Source organism: Mastomys coucha, unplaced genomic scaffold (genome assembly GCF_008632895.1).
Source record: "Mastomys coucha isolate ucsf_1 unplaced genomic scaffold, UCSF_Mcou_1 pScaffold13, whole genome shotgun sequence".
Classification (NCBI taxonomy): Eukaryota; Metazoa; Chordata; class Mammalia; order Rodentia; family Muridae; genus Mastomys; species Mastomys coucha.
This window is the reverse complement of record NW_022196895.1, coordinates 68204872-68221283: the sequence shown is the minus strand read 5'-3', so window position 1 is coordinate 68221283 and position 16412 is coordinate 68204872. Positions and strand designations below refer to the sequence as shown.

The 16412-nt window shown below is 41.0% G+C and overlaps 1 protein-coding gene and 1 long non-coding RNA gene across 3 annotated transcripts in view; one reads left to right on the top strand and one right to left on the bottom strand.

Annotated features, from left to right (window-relative positions):
• Positions 1 to 2243: 2243 nt before the first annotated feature.
• Dcc (DCC netrin 1 receptor) overlaps positions 2244 to 16412 on the top strand; it is a 1081061-nt gene continuing 1066892 nt past the window's right edge. For both annotated transcript variants that reach the window (XM_031365997.1, XM_031365996.1), the window contains exon 1: positions 2244 to 3108. In XM_031365997.1, the coding sequence (XP_031221857.1) occupies positions 3018 to 3108 (91 nt within the window). In that variant the 5' untranslated portion in view covers positions 2244 to 3017. The remainder of the gene's footprint in view (positions 3109 to 16412) is intronic.
• Positions 10872 to 16412, bottom strand: part of LOC116087328 — a 9168-nt gene continuing 3627 nt past the window's right edge. Inside the window, exon 2 of the long non-coding RNA XR_004117364.1 lies at positions 10872 to 10981. This is a non-coding gene — a long non-coding RNA (uncharacterized LOC116087328). The remainder of the gene's footprint in view (positions 10982 to 16412) is intronic.

The window sequence follows — 16412 nt, the reverse complement described above, 5'->3', positions numbered from 1 at the left end:
ATGCCCCAGTGTAGGGGAATGTCAGGGCCAGTAAGCAGGAGAGGGTGGGTTGGTGAGCAGGGGGAGGGGGGAGGGAACAGGGGTTTGTTTTTGTTTTTGTTTTCTTATTTTTTTATTTTTATTTTTTGGAGAAGAACCTGGGAAAGGAGATATTGTATGACATGTAAATAAAGAAACATCTAATAAAAAAACAGGCCAAAGAGAGAGAGAGAGAGAGAGAGAGAGAGAGAGAGAGAGAGAGAGAGAGAGAGAGAGAGAGATATTGTAGTTTTTCTCTCATGGCTGGTCTCTCCTGTCCAGTGTTTCAGCAGTCACTTGTCCATCTAAATGAAGGGTGTACACTCCTTCCTGTGAGCCAAAAAGCACTCCTCTGGTGCCTGATTACTTTTCATACCAAATTCTGAATGTGACAAATGTCTCAAAGTTTTCTAGGATTGATCTTACAGAAAAACTCCATGGTCCAATTAAAACCATGTTGTAGACCTCCTCCCTACATTTCTAGAAGCTTCCACTTTTACTGTTTCAAAAAATCGCATATCAACAAAGCATCAAAGTCTCTGGGGAAGTTTGACTTTGTCATCAGAGATGCCACACTACTTATTTCAAAATTTTTTTTTCTGGGTGGAAGCAGGTAAGCATGTCTAAGGAGCCGAAGCATCCTTCTCCATTTTTAGTGTTTTTCTGGTAGTGACCTTATTCCATGTTATTCATGCCTCTTTGTTTTTGCTCTCCTCTTATAGCTATCCTTTACCAACCTTGTGAAATCTGAGTGACAAGACAGAGTGTTGGGAGAAGGAAGGAGTAAATGAAAATCACATGGTGAAGAACAAGAGACAAGGGAGGCTGAACATATTTCAGAAGGGGTTTTTTTTTTCCCCTCATTTTCCTGCCTAAATCATTTGTTTGTTAGTTCATCTTTTTAACAAAACTGCAGTGTTCTTTTCAAGTCCCACTAGCATCTGTGAGTGGGGCAGAGATGAAAGACACAGGGTATTGCCTGTGGAGTCTGCCTCATGCCACACAGAGAAGACAAAATGTGCAAAATAACAGGGCTTGGAACAGTTTTCTCAACTTCTATTCTGCACTGCTTTCCTGAAACCTGCTCTCTCTCTCTCTCTCTCTCTCTCTCTCTCTCTCTCTCTCTCTCTCTCTCTGTATGTGTGTGTGTATCTCCTGTGTGTGTCTGTGTGTGTATATGAGGTGTGTGTGTGTGTGTGTGTGTGTGTGTGTGTGGTATGTGCATGCATATGTGTGTCTGTGTATGTGCCTCTGTGTGTACAGTGTATGTGTGTATGTGTGTTATGGGATGTGTGTGGGCATGCATGTGTATGTCTCCGTGTGTAGTCTCTGTGTGTATGGTGTATTTGTGTGTGTGTGTGTGTGTGTGTGTATGTGTATATGGGGTATGTGTGTGCATACATGTGCGTGCGTGACTGTGTGTATGTGTGTCTCTTTGTATATGGTGTCTGTGTGTGTGTATGGAGTGTGTGTGCACGCCTGTGTGTGTGTCTCTGTGTGTGTCAGTTTGTGTGTGTGTTTGTGTGTATGGGCTGTGAATGTACATGCAAGTGTGTCTGTGTGTGTTTACATGTGTGTGTTTACATGAGCCCTCCCTTCACAGTCTGTTCAGGGACTGGAGAAGTCTTTCCTTCTCCGAGAACACTCTCATCACATGGATTGGCACTGTTCACTGACTCTTTTCTCCCAACTGATGAAAACCTTGACCCTTGAGAATGGGGATTGAGTTTTGCTAAATCTCTAGTTGGTTCCTGTTTCCTGGGAGACCTTGAGGCCCTGGGAATATGGTGAGTGCTTTAAATGCCTGTACTTCTGAGTCACATCGGGAGGAGAGTGAGCATGGAGAAAATATGCTTCCCCAGGAAGCAGCAGTGCGATGTTCGCTTACCCTGTGGGGTGTTTCTGGGTCTCTGTTTCCCACTTCTAGAAGTGGGTTTCATTAGCTGATTTTTTTCATTTTTTTTTTTTTTAATGAAAATGTCTCTTTTAACCATGCTGAGGACAAGAAAGAAAGTAAACGGCTGGCCATTTGCTCTATTGCGAAACACCTGCCTAGATTTTACAGTCGCACAAAATAATTTCCTGGATGCTGAAGATCAAAAATGATTGCTGCAAAGCCTCCAGATGCTCATGGTGTTAGCTGGCTCCATTGACAAAAGTGACTTCCCACGCTTTGCCCACAGAGGGCATCCCTGCGCATTGATATGTAGACCAGGCACACGCAGCTGCTGGGAGCCTCCTCCGTCCGCTCTTTTTTTTTTCCCCTAAGCTTCGCTAGGCCCCCGCCCCCCATTGCGTGGAGTCTTTCCCTGATCCAGTTCGTTTCCCTCCGGTCTCCACATTTTCCCTTCCAACCCTCCACTTCTCCGGATCAATGGATAGTAAGGTTCCAACTCTCAGCTCACACACTGCTGGCGGACACCCCAGTAACAAGTGAGAGTGTTCTGCCCAGCACTCCACCGCCTCTGCCCCCTACCCGGTTCCCCAGCTCTGAGAAGCCAAACCGACAGCATCACCAGCGTGGATTTTTCTCTCCAACTTTATCCAACCGACTACAAGGAAGCAGCCTCAACGATCTAACGCATGGCCAGCCACAGGATTGCTTTGCGTCTCCTCTCTAGCCCTTCTGGATATTCTGTTCATTGATGCCTCATAAGCCCCACGGAGAGCTGTCTCCCCTTTGCTTGCTCCCTTTGCTTCCGTGAGTTAGTTCTCCAAGGTGTTACCGGGGTTCGGGAGCTCTTGGACCGAATGGAACTTTTCTTCACTGCCCCTTCTTGCTGCTGATTGTGTCCCTGGACCAGAAAAAAAGGCTTCGCAGGCAGAAGAGGCGCAGGGGAGGTGGAGAAAGAGGTGGAGGAAGAGGACGAGGAGGAAGAGGAGGAGGAAGCCTAAGGGGCTCGGCGCGGGTGTGTGCATGTGTGCATGCGTGTGTGAGTGCATGTGTGTGAGTGCCACCGCTGCCCAGGACCCCCGGCCCCGAAGGTGTTGGCTGAAATATGGAGAATAGTCTTGGATGTGTTTGGGTACCCAAGCTGGCTTTTGTACTCTTCGGAGCTTCCTTGCTCAGCGCGCATCTTCAAGTCACTGGTAAGAGGTCTTTTCCTTTCTTCTCTTCGCTCCCCCACCCCTTACCCCGTCCTCTTCCCGTTTCATTTGGGGAGTAGAATTAGAGTGGAAGAGAAATACGGTATTTGGTGTTCTCTCTGCCCACCGTTTTCTCGCGGATGATAAAAGACAGAAGAGTTTTTCCTCCTGGGGGCGGAGGATGCTGGTGGGGTCGAGGGCATCTCTTCGCGCTTTTTCAATGTGCTGCTTCTCTCTTGCATCTTTGCTTTTACAAATACTTGTGTTGGCTTGGGGGTCAAGCTGGTGAAAGTGATGGGGATGCTTTTGAAAGGAACTGGGTTGTCTCCTCAGAGCCTCAAAAACCTGGGAAGGGGTTGGTGGATGGGGTGACAGGAGTAAGCGGAGGATGACATCTAGGGTGCTCAGAGTAAGTCTGTGCGGGATGTAGCTGCTGGGGATGTTTGTGTGAATGCATGCGACCCTGCCTTTGCATTTCTGTACGTGCTGATTGAGAATCGAGAAAGAGACATATTCGTTTTGAGTACTTTGTATAAGTGCATAGCGGTGCCTGAAGAGGGAAAGAGCTGACAGACAGAGGGATATGTATTTGAGATTTTAACGGTGGGTGAATACTGTTTGCTAGTTAAGTCTCCGAATATCTCCCAGACACCTCCAAACTCCAAATGATTGATATTCTGGGAAATAGGCCTCCTGGCCCTGGCACTTGGCAAGCGTGATTTCTAATTAAAAAAACGGCAAACGGCAAAAGGCAAAACTGTTCCGGGGCTAGATCAGGAGAAAGAGCCTAAGGCTGCTTTCTGGGTGCTGCAGTCTCCGATTGCGGAGCCCAGGCTTCTTTCTGTGGCCGAGAGAATGAAAACGAACCAAGTCATAAGATTTACTCGTTTTGCGGGACATCACCACAAGTAGGTGGGCACTGTGTAGAGGGAGCCAGTCTGCTGGGGAAAGACAGAACAGCTGCTGCGTGAGCATGCAAGTCCCTTCGGAATCGACCTTTCCTCACATCCAAAGACCGCCCCGGCTGGGGCCAGGAGTTGGAGAGGAGCGCCCCAACCTGTGCCTCAGAAATTAACAGGGAATAAAATTAAATCACAGCAGCCAATCTCTCCCCCCACCCCTTCTCCCCGGAGTCCTAAACTCAGGCTGTCAAGTCCCGGCTTCAGAAGCAAGGATTAAGAACATAAGCAGAGAAAGCGTCGCTTTTCACACTGTGGCAAGGGATGCAGGCCACGAAGCCAGCACCCAGCCAGCATTCAGGAATTAACACGAGCCAAGCAAGGCTCCTGGGCTTTCATCCTATAGGCAGCCAGAGCGAGTCAGTCTTTTTGTGTGTGTGCGTGTGTGTGCCTGCGAGCGTGCGTGTATGTGCCTGCGTGCGTGTGTGTGTGTGTGTGTGTGTGTGTGTGTGTGTATGTGTGTGTGTGCCTGCGTGCTCTGTGAAGCCTATGATGCGCGCACTTATCCTCACCCTCAGCTCAGTTGCCCTCCCTCCCTCCTCCCTCTAGGCTGTCCCCTCCTCCCTTGCTCTTCTCTCCCAGAGCTTTGTCCTCTGTAATTACTCCCTTTGAAGGTGGGAGGTAGGTGTAGAGAGGGTAGGGGGTAGTTTATTCTTGTGGTAATGGAAAGTGTTAAAAATGCCCTCCTTAAACTGCAAATGCTCAGAGGCGGAGCAAGCTAGATCTTTCTGGTACCCAGAAGACGACTTCGGCTCTCTCTGGCACACTTTGGGAGCACCTGGACAGAAAGAGGGAAGTCCAGAGATATTCCTTACTAAGCAGAGAGAGAGAGAGAGAGAGAGAGAGAGAGAGAGAGAGCCGTAGCTAACAACATTGAATTAAGCGAAGTGTGCAAAATAGACAATGTTGTCAGTTATGCAATATTTTAAAGCCGTTTCCAAATCACCCTGCAAAACTGGTGGTAGATGAATGGAGATAGATCCAATATGTTTTATTAATCCTTACAGTAAACATCAGCTTCCTACTCATTTAGGGCTTTTTCTTCGTTTATATTTAGTCATTTATTTATCACTTTTTCATTTCCATTATTGCCTTCTCAAAATTTTCTCTTCATAAAAATATCTAACAACAGCAGCAGCAGCAACAACAACAAACAAACAAACAAACAAAAAACTCTACACAAAAATATACATGTGGAAGGAAAGTGCCAGTGGATGACTCGTGTTGATCTTTGTTCTAAACTTCTCCACATTTCTAAATACATTTGTGTTATTTGAAAGGAAAGGTGATGTGATTTGTGCAGGTCCCAAGACTGTGGGTGGTGTGCTTTGAAGCTTTGGCTAGTTCAGCTCACTCTGCTATTCTTTGCTCATTTATCTGAATATTATCCTTTTCCTTAGTAGCAATTTTTGGGAGCCTGGCACCAGAGAAGCATAGTTCACTCCAAGAAAGGGCCAGTAGGAGGTGCCCTTAATAAGGCCAAATGTCTAGTTCACAGGCATTGAAATTCCCACTCAGCAGAAGGTTTTAAAGACTTTGTTGATTGGTAACAAAGGATTATGGAGACTAGCACAATGGCATTGGCCCTTCCCCTCATTCTAGGCAAAATGTGAAACTTGTCCATTTGAATGAGATTATTATGCAGCAACAAAAAGGACATCCCTGCATAGTGTCTGTGCAGAGTGAGGACCTGAAGCTGAGAGAGGAAGGCAGGGCTGTTCAAGTTTGCTCTTGTAGGATGCTCTCCTCTTGATGTGAGTCCTGTGCAGAGGCACCAGGTAGATGCTGTTTCAGGTAAGATGGGAATTTGAGACACTGATGAGTCAAATAGGAAGTTTACCCATGAATTCTTTAATTATCCATACGTGTTTGTGTGAACATTTGGTTCTAGTTTATGTAGTCTAGATATAATGAAATATATATATATATATATATATATATATATAATGAAATAAGGTTGGCTCTGTCCAGCTCCCTTTTTTAACAGCAACAGTCACAGCAGGTCAGGTGTCATTTCTGGGCTCGCTGTGCAGAGGAAAGGGGATGTCAGGACCTGGGGTTGCCTGGGTAAGCAGGCCCTCCACTGCTCCCGCTAGTGCTGCAGTATAAATCACCAGTGACCTGTCACACTCTCCATTTCCCACCCTGCAGCAGCTGCCCTCTGAGTTATGAAGCATGTGAAATGGCCAGCACATGTGTTATATGTGAATATATTAGGTTCAGTGCATTTGCTTTAATGCTCTTAACAGCAACGCTGCTGTGAGGGGCTGATAGACACTCTTTCTCCCCCCTCCCCGCCCCCGGGAAGAGATTTATAACTTCTTAGTGTGTGTGTGGCTTCCATTTATTCCCTGGCAAGTTAACCTTTCTGCGGACTTCCTTACTTCATTGAGGAGGACCAGCTTTTATCCTGTCTAGTTCTTGAATGGAGCACTGCCAGACAGTCCCCTTAGAGTAAGCTGCTAAACCAATAGGAATCTGGCGAGAGCTTGGGGGAGGCAATTCATTTGAGAAGCTGGGATAGTTTGTGGTCGTCGTTTGTTTGTTTGTTTCTAGAAAGTGAAGGCAAGATACACGGTCTAAGGGAATCCACAGCAGTTACCTCAAAAAGGTTTCTTTTCCTGCCTTATTCTTCCCACCATATGCATCCACTCACTAGTCTAAGAGTTCTCTTATGTATGGGAATTATTCCTGAGACGTTACTAGCCACACACAGTAATGCCATATAGTGCAGCTTGATCGCTATCATCTGCATACAGACTGATTTAAATCCTGACACCCCAGCCCTTGTTTTTCTCTTCAGGGGCTTTGAATGTTTAAACGAAGTGCTGACATTTCCGAATTGGCTCTTTCCACGTAAGACTGCAGTCTAAGATATTTTAAAGCAAAACATTTACTGTCTTAAACTATGTATATGAGACTTCTTCCTCTTGCTTTTCCCTGCCAGGGTAACCAGGAAAGGATGCAGTTGCTAGGAACCACTGTCTCTAGTAAAACACAAGGGTACCTGCACAGAGCTTTCCACAGCCTTCTCCTTCAAGTGTCTTAAGTAAGGACACACAGGATTTCACTAGTAAAGTGGTGCTGGCCTGGATCCAGCTCCCCCCAGTTTCCGCAGACCTGGCCTGCATTACCATCAGGAACCCATGCCAAAACAGAAACAGGGTGCTGTGTCTGGCTATTTGTTACAGAGGCATTTTCCTCAAATCTATCTCTACTGGTCATCTTTTTGAGGAACTGTACACATACATTTTAGAAAGCCTTATAGCTTGTCCGGGGGTTCAAAGAATTATGACATAAACCCATTGATGATCGCTTGGTTGATTACTGATTAAAAGTTATCAGATTCTAGAAAAATATCATAGTCTCTGGAATAAAATGAGAATGCAATAGGTATGTAGAATTCGTAAAATATAAATATGATGTCAGGGTGACAGTAGAGAAGGTCTTGAGAATTTCAGGACCTGATGAACCTGGGCTTGCGATATGGCTGGTTCAGGATTAGAATACACAAAATTCAATATTTATACAATTCCGGGTGAAATTTTCAGTGGTCTACTGCGGATTATTTGCTTATCCCTTGGCTGTCCTTGGAGAATCCAGCTGTCCTCCCTGTACAATACTATGGCACCCAGGCCACAGTTGTTGATGCAACCAAGTCCTTGCTCCATAAACCATATGCTGAACATGCTGTATTATACTTTAGAAGACATGGGAATTTGCCTGAAAAATATATTTTTAAATGTTTATGACTGCTTTTTTTAGTGAAACATGAACTGTACTCATAAAAGAACTAAGTAATTCTGATAGCCTGGGAGACTCACCTGTGGCTTCCAAGCCATGGCTCCTAACATTCTAGAGTTCACAAGTTTTGAGGAAGGCATGAGCCATACAGCGTGATGGGTGTGATAACCTACCTGGTCATATGATTTGGTCACAAAGTTGTTACACAGGTTGAAGTATAGAACTTTAATTTTCATTAGATTCCACTTTTCAAAGTTCAGAGCCTTTCTCACTGTCCTTATCATGCCCACAGCTATGATCTGCCCCAATACATTTAGGATACTCTTTAAAATTAAGACCTCATAAAGTGAATCTTCAACTTGCTGACGGGGAAAGAATAAGCAACCCAGACTGTTTTCCCTGTAGGCCAATAAAAATGCGCAAGACAAAATTACACGTTACGTATGCCAAGTGAGCAGCAGCAAAAAATAAAATGCAAATTATTGTGCACCTTTTTAATCATAGCACTCAGGCAAATTGCAGCACAATTTCATAAAACACGCTTAGTTCTCCCATGTGAGTGCCGACCCCCTTACTGTATACTTCTCGGTTCAGCACTGTACTAACATGAAGAAATGCAGGTTGCCTGATTGATGATCGAAATTACTACAGAGCTCTAAAGTTCTGTGACAAATTTAACCTGAGGTTTAAAACACCCCTTTGACACAAGTCTTAAGAAAAAGAAAATAGTTTTCTTGATGGTTCAGAAATGCTCCAATTTTGTCCTACGGTGTGATTTAGAAATACGGAATAATGTATATTACTGAACATTTCTCTAGTTTCATTATTGATGGTAATTTGCCAATGGTCATGTGAGTATATATTGTTCCTATGAACAGTTTTAAACAACCATAGGGTGCACAGTTTTCATTTGTTGGGGCGAAAGTCCAGCAAGGAAGGAAACACACAAATCATTTCCTATTTATTGATCTTATTTCTCAAGCAGACTGTTATGGCATGACTTGAGTGGAAGATTTTTCTATTCTACTAAATTTCTGGAGCCCAATACTCATAACTCATTTATGTCTTGTGTTAAGTACACATATATGCTTTCTTTCACAAAACCAAATTCTATAACATATTACAGGTTTATTTTTATATATACTTTCCTGGGTATTTATTGCAATTTAGAAATTTCCTCCTTGTATTTGTTACATACTGGTCTGGACAGAAGGCAATTCTCAAGACTATTTAGGACAAACATGTTCTACTGAACTAATTGGTTCTCTATGATCTTATTTAATAAAAAATATCATCTCATTGATATTTATTAGTTGTATATTTATTATTAGGACCTAGTTATTTACTTATTATTTGATATTTATTTGTTATGACCAAATAAGAAAAACTATCAATATAACTTTATTCTAGACTTTCTAAAATGCTTTTAAATCTATATATTTTCCTAGAATAAAAAAATAGAAGTGATATGAATGATACTCTTTCAGACCATTTGCCTTAGTAGGTGAAGATTACTGTTAAATCTCAATATTTGTAGATTTCACCAATAGAATTTTAGAAATATTTCTGTACTCAACAGCCCTTTAAGATACTGAACACGGTTTAACCTATTTGTCATGTATTTATGCCACCACTATGATGCAGTTTTTACATTATAGGATTGTTTCTGAAGACTTGAAGATAAAGCACCGCATTTTTAAAATTTAGGACACAAATTTCTAACTGTGACATATGTAAAAAAAAAATTGATTCTAGATTCAGAAAGTACCTTTCCTTTACATTGTTAAGTCCAATTGAAACTCTTCCCTCTTCTTTCTTGGATCTTGTTTTGCTCAATTTTACACAAATTGTCTTTCATGTAAGAAAGACTCTAAATCGGGATGTGAATTCCTTGTCAAAGGAAAACGCCCCAATTTATTTAATTAATGGGTTTGTGGTACTTCTAAAATCTGATATACTAATTTGGTTGTCATTTGTTCTTCATAAACCCTAGTTTTCCTTATTAAATGAGGGAGTGGACTACAACCATGCTAATTCTCTTCTAGTTTCAACATCACAACTTACTTAAATTATAGACTGCACACATATGTAGTGTCTGGTGTGATTAATAATAACACTGAAGATAATAAAAATAATAAAAGAAAAAACATTTACCCATTGATAGTTTTCTGAATTTTGTGTTAATTAATCCTCGTAATTTGTAACATCATCACAAATGCATCTTTCTTTAACACATTCTTTGGTTCTGTTACATTTGGTTATAATCAAAGAAATGCATTTGTTTTCTGATTTCCCTAATGGCTAAACATTAAGTATCTTAGACTGCTAGAGTATGTGCATATAGCTACACTAAATTACTCTACTGTTTAATATTTCAAGACTTTATTAGTTATAATTTACCTGAGATACTGTCAATAGACTTTTTTGAACTCCAATTTTCTGTGGCTAGTCTTTATGATTTAAACATTTTTATACACATTGTGCATTAAACATTAGCCATCATCTTCAAGTGTGCATGTAGGTGTTGAAATGCTGAGTCATGAAAACAAAATCTGTATATTAAGAGGTGGTGGCATGCTACATTTATTATACTACCACACCAGGAACATATGAAAATCTTCTTTGTTCCATGTCTCCACCAACACTTGGTATTTTCATTTGCTTAATTTGCCTTCATCTGGTGGATGTGAATTAACATCTCATTATGGGTTTAATTTGCATTTCCCTGATTGCTAATAAAACTGCACATTTTTTTCCCTCATAAATTTGTTGGCCATTTATGGTTGCAGCAAGATACTTCTCTGATCCTGCTTCTTCAGCTGAGCACCCATTTTCTTAGTGATTTTGCTAGTGGCTGTCTGTGTTCTTACCAATCAACCTTTGCTCTTAAGCATGGATATCATCAGCAGTGGACATTTTAGGAAGTTGTCACTTTATGTTACACCGAGTTTATCCCAACCCAGGCACTACTTAAGCACTTTCCCAAAATGTACACTAGAATTTATCTAGAAAAAGATGGCCTTAGTATGTTTGAGAATATTTTTTGTAATGAGCAACATTTTCTATGTATATTCACTTACCCTGTTTATCATGCCTTTATAGAAGACAGTTACAGGTAAGCAAGGTTCTGGGACACCAGGCTTAATTCCAGGCACAGTGGGAATCTCCTGAATCTAATGGAACCAAAAGAAGATTGAATTACAATCCTAACAGCAGATACCAAATCTAAGTGAAAATATATCCTATTCTGCCCATTTGACCTTGAATATATTTCCATGCAGTAAAATGCATAGTAAGTATGATTGCAGGTTTCAGACAGCCTGTACTTAAAGAAATATATGCCTTTAACGTTGTATAGGTTCTTAATTTATTTCACTTGGTCCCATTGGGAAGGCTAACAAAAGTCTGTGGATTAAATAACGCATTTGGATATGCTGGAAGGGGCCTCTCTAGCTGGTTGCCTTCTGTGCCTACTCATTAGAGATGTAAGCCAAGGCTGAGACATCTAAGCAAGCCTTGCATTGAGAGTCCTCCATCCATTGTTCCCACATCTTCGCTCAGCCTCATGGGATCTCAGAAGAATATAAATTAGAGAGAAAAATCTGCAAGCTTTTCCTTTCATGTTTAATGTCTGGGCAGAGCGGTTCCCTGCAGGACAATTTCTAGTTATTTTCCTCCTGGCTTGAAACCTCTCCAGGGATGGGTTGCTGGCTACTTCCCTTGGGAAATATTTCAGTAACAGAACAGATTTTTTTTTTGGCTGTTGCAAATTTGCTTTGTAATTTATCTTAGATAATGCTGTTCCAAATATTCTTCTTAATACCTGTGACGTTGAATGCGGTATTCTTGTTTCCCCTTTGCAATGACACAGCCTCTTCTATGATCCAGCAGGTTAAATGTTTTGACTCTAAATTGCTTTCATCTCCTGGGTCATCTTCATTTCCTCTAACTCTAGCTATTTAATCCATTTACTCTTCCCTGCTATCCCACTTGAAGCTTAACCATGCTTCCTGTTTTAGCCAAACTCCTTCTAATTTGGATAACTGATAATCAAAGTCTCGCCATTTAATGGAGGTTTCTAGATAAGATTTCTCGAGTAATATATTATAAAATATAGATCCATCATACCCTACCATGTAAAAGCCAGAGATATATTTTTTTGTTGCGTTCTCACTTTTTGTGTAGTTTTCTCAAAGTTCAATATAATTATTAAGCTTGATAAGATCAAATGAGATCAAATATATGACTCAAGATAATCATTATGGATACTTAACAGGGGTTATGAGATGCTAAATGGAATGTTTTAATGTATTTCCATCTTTCATGAATTTATCTTAAGGTCAATGAGACAGGCACATACACAGATGAGTAGAACCTACAGCAGAACAAAGCACTTATTAAGAAGGGATACAAATTGGAGAGACTGAGAAAGACAGCCCTACAATGTTTATACATTCTATCATTAATATGTTAATTAATATTGGTAAGGTGGGCTGACAGGCCAATCCTCACATCTCTCTCTCTCTCTCTCTCTCTCTCTCTCTCTCTCTCTTTTGGTCTCTCTCTGTTTTCCCTCCCTTTTTCTCTCTCTTCCTCTGTCCCTCTCTCTCTCTCTCTCTCTCTCTCTCTCTCTCTCTATATATATATATATATATATATATATATATGTCTTTCTCTCTGTGTTTTGTTTTTAGAGCATAGGGGTGCAAATAGTTGTCAATCATTTTTAACCTAAGCCATATTTAAATGGAGCACACATATATATATAATTTAAGAATTTAGGGGGTGAAGGTTGAAGGTGAATTATGAGTGTGAGAACACCTTGGACTGCAGAATGAGTTCACGACCAGTCTGGACTACAAAGCAAAATCCTGTCTCAAAAACAAACAAACAAAAAAAAACTAAACTAAGATGAAATAAAAATGAAGTAAAATATAAATTAACTAAGACATAGGCATGGGAAAAGTGAAATTTAGCATGAATTATCTTGCAGATCCCAACAAACTTCCTACAAACACATAAAAACACTCCCATGACTTTTTTCCCCACTCCTACCCCCAACACTTATTGAGTAGTCCAGGCATCTTTTTGAGATGTTAATAGCATTAAAGACTAGATGGATAAGCATACTACTGAACAACTATACTCTACTGTGATAACATATTAAAGACAGTGAAAGCATCCAGAGAGCAGAAAACAAGAAAGAAAAGAAATAAAAAAGAAGTTTTATTTACCAAGAAAACTGTAGGTGATCTGGGAGGCAAATAATAAATTAATAAGCTAAGAAGAGGGTGTTTGATAATGTGCACAGGGAGAAAAACCACATAAAAAGAGAGGTTGCCGAAGTCCCAAGGTAGAAGAAAGAGCAGTGAACCCCAGATCAGCCTCGCTTGCTTCAGGAAACTACTGTATAGTAGGGATCTTGGCAAGGCTGCAGAACATTCCTGGTACTCTCTCCAACATCTGATTCTCATGTTCAGGGAATACCAGTAGAATCCACTGAAATGAGTTCATGTCAAGAAGTATTCTTTGATATTTTCTCATCATTTATATTTTAGGTAAATGACAGCTGACCCAAGGTCCCCTTGCTCTTCTCTTCAGCTCCTTTTAGCTTTTCCCTTCAGCTCCCCTCTATTCCTTCAAGATCACACAGCAATGGTCTCTACCAGGGACCCATAGCCACCCTGTTTGGCTGGGTTCCAGAATGGACAACTAAAGAATGGATACCCACCCAACAAGAATACCAGATAGTTACCCCAAGCAGCATTTCAAACATCATAATATTTAGTTAAATTTCATAAGAACCTCTGGCCCTAATTCATGAGTTAGTTTTGAATTTATAGCTGGTCTCTTCTACTTGTTGGCAGTTGGACTTTATTGATACAAATAATATAGTTAGAGAAAAGCTGTTTTGGAAAATATGAAGAGCTAGACAAAGGCAAATGTTTATTAAAGAACATGCCTAGTTCCACTGGGGAGAGAGAGAATTGGGTTTTACCTATGTATAGTCTGAGGTATGAGGGTTGACATGGGCATTTCTTCCTTGAGGAGCCTTGTGAAAACTATATTACTGATTTCTCTCAATGAGTTACAAAGGAAAAGTAAGCCTAAGCTCTGTTTAAGCCTAGGCCTTCCACTATATTTTCTCTACATTGCTGCTTCTTCAAATATAGTTGGATGCTCTCTTTGCTTTAATCTGCAGCTCACGAAGAAGTCAGTGGTTTGTGACCACATCACATTACTGTACCCAATAGTAGCTGTGACAGTTAGTATAGAGTCTGACCCTTTGGTCTTTGGCCATGAAGACAGACATGACATAATCTAGAGTATAAGAAAACACTAACCAGGAAATGAATTTGGGTAAAGCACTTAATCTCACTGTATTTTAACATTCTCATCTATTCAATGGACAGAAAATCAACCTATGTGGTCCAATTGTAACTTAGTGATAAAATCAACCCAATAAATATATAAAGTGTATGCTATCTTTCAGTTCACTTTTAATTGCTATTTCATGAATAGAATCTATTGCTAACATAATATTAATTTGGGCTTTTATGAAGAAGGGCTTTACAAAGGCGACATTCACAAGCATAAGCACATATTATAAAATTCTTAAGTATAATTTGCTTGTGTGAAAGATACAGAAATAAAATAAATCATATTTTACTAAAATTTTTGATGATCTTATGTATATAAGTTAGTGAGTCCTGGCCCATGCCTTTACTGGATTTTGGGGTTGAAGCAACAACTAGTAGGTCCTAGCTCAGTGTTATACCAATCTAACATAGAGGCCTTAACACATGCCTATGGATTGTACCTTCAAACAATCTTTAATCACTACCTCTTTTTACTTTAGCTATTTTCTTCAGACTTAGCTACCTAGAGTGAATGCCTAGAAGCTAATTCATATTTTGTTAACAAAAAAAAAAAAAAAAAATCACAAGGTAGACTGTGTCCCTACAGTTCTTTGCTCCGGAGAAGCACCTTCCTTCTTGACTCTTCATCAGTTTTAAGACTCTCTTCCTACCTGTTAATTTATAATCTCAGATAGCTACCCAAGTCTCAGTATTCTATTTCATTAAAAAAAAAAAAAAACTCTTCAGATGACTGTCATGCCCAGCCATTACACTGGTATTTCAACAATTATTCATGCTCTTGTCCATGGAACAAGAACATTTGTATCACCTGGGGACTCATTAGCAATTCAGAAAGCCTGGCCATGGCCTTGACTTGCTCCTTTAGGGGATAAGGTTATTGAGAAGCATTTGCATAGGAGACAGAGACTTCTCTAGTCTACACAACTGTAACTGGTCATACAATCAATGGGAAAAAAAATGCCCCAGCCACATGAATTTCATCTTAGCTTGCAACATCTTTGGGTAGCCTCGCTTTAGGTCTTACAAAGGCAAACTATCCACACATCAAAGAAGCTCCTGGCTTGCTGTTTTTATTTACTACTGCGCTCTCTCTCAGAGGTCATGTCATGCTTTATTTTCTTTGAGATTGAAGCCCCTTGGAATTTTTTTGAGTGTTCGATCTGAGTTACCCCTCCTTTTCTCAAGGAGACGACGCGCTTCAAAGGGGTCCTCTGTTTTTCACTTCCCATCACTCCCTCCATCCACTCTCTTCCTTCTTGAAAATACTATGATTCACAAGAAAAGGGAGGCACATAAAAGGGATGCTGGAGCCTGGAGTCCTTTCCTGGCTGTGCCCTTCAGGTCTGTTCTGAAAGTACACACGTGCTAAAAGTGAGACCCTGGTGGAACTGACCCCAAACTGAACCTTGGCTTTTGATTGGAAATGATCTTTGGGGCATGAAGTAATCCAACTGCTCATTTGCCTGGGCTACTATGAAGGGAAAGGGAAGGCTTAAGTGGAGTGTTTAAAGAGGAGTAAAGCTTTCAGACAGAGATCTAGCTCAGCACGGGCCTTTGAAGCTTGTGCTTTGCCCTGCCTGGTTGAGAGACAAGCTTTAACCAGAGCTCCAAATCACAGTGGAGTAGGAGAGGACTCGAGGGCTCAGCTGTGCAGACTGGATCAATCTGAATGAAAATCACTAGTGTTCCCAGTGGTGAGACAAGTTTCTGCTTAGCTCATGAACTGTAGGCCCTTCTCTGGTCCTGCTGGAAAATGAGTAGAGCTTTTGTGAAAGGTTATGTAAGGCTGCTGTTTTACTTTTCCCCTCGGAGTTAAATTCTATTTATAGAGGGGCGAACTACCTCCCACGAAAACTACATCTCCCTTGCTATAACTTAGCAAGAGAATTCAATCAATTTTCAGGGAAGAATTAAGGAACAAAAGGGAGAACAGAATCGAAGGTGGAGATACTGAGACGTACAGAATTTTAAAAAGGCACAAAAAGAAAGCATTAATGCTCTGGCATGGGTTGCTAGAGGAATGGTAGGTAGGGTGACAAATTTCCCGTTCGCTGGGAGCTTGCTAGGAGTAGGATTTACAGAGTCAACCAGGAAGCAGCTTCTTGTAAACTGTGATTGTTACTCACCTGGAATTAGCCAGTCTTACTTGGGCATGTGTAGGAAGAATCAGTGTTGCTTTCTTTCTTTTCCTTTCTCTCTCTCTCTCTCTCTCTCTCTCTCTCTT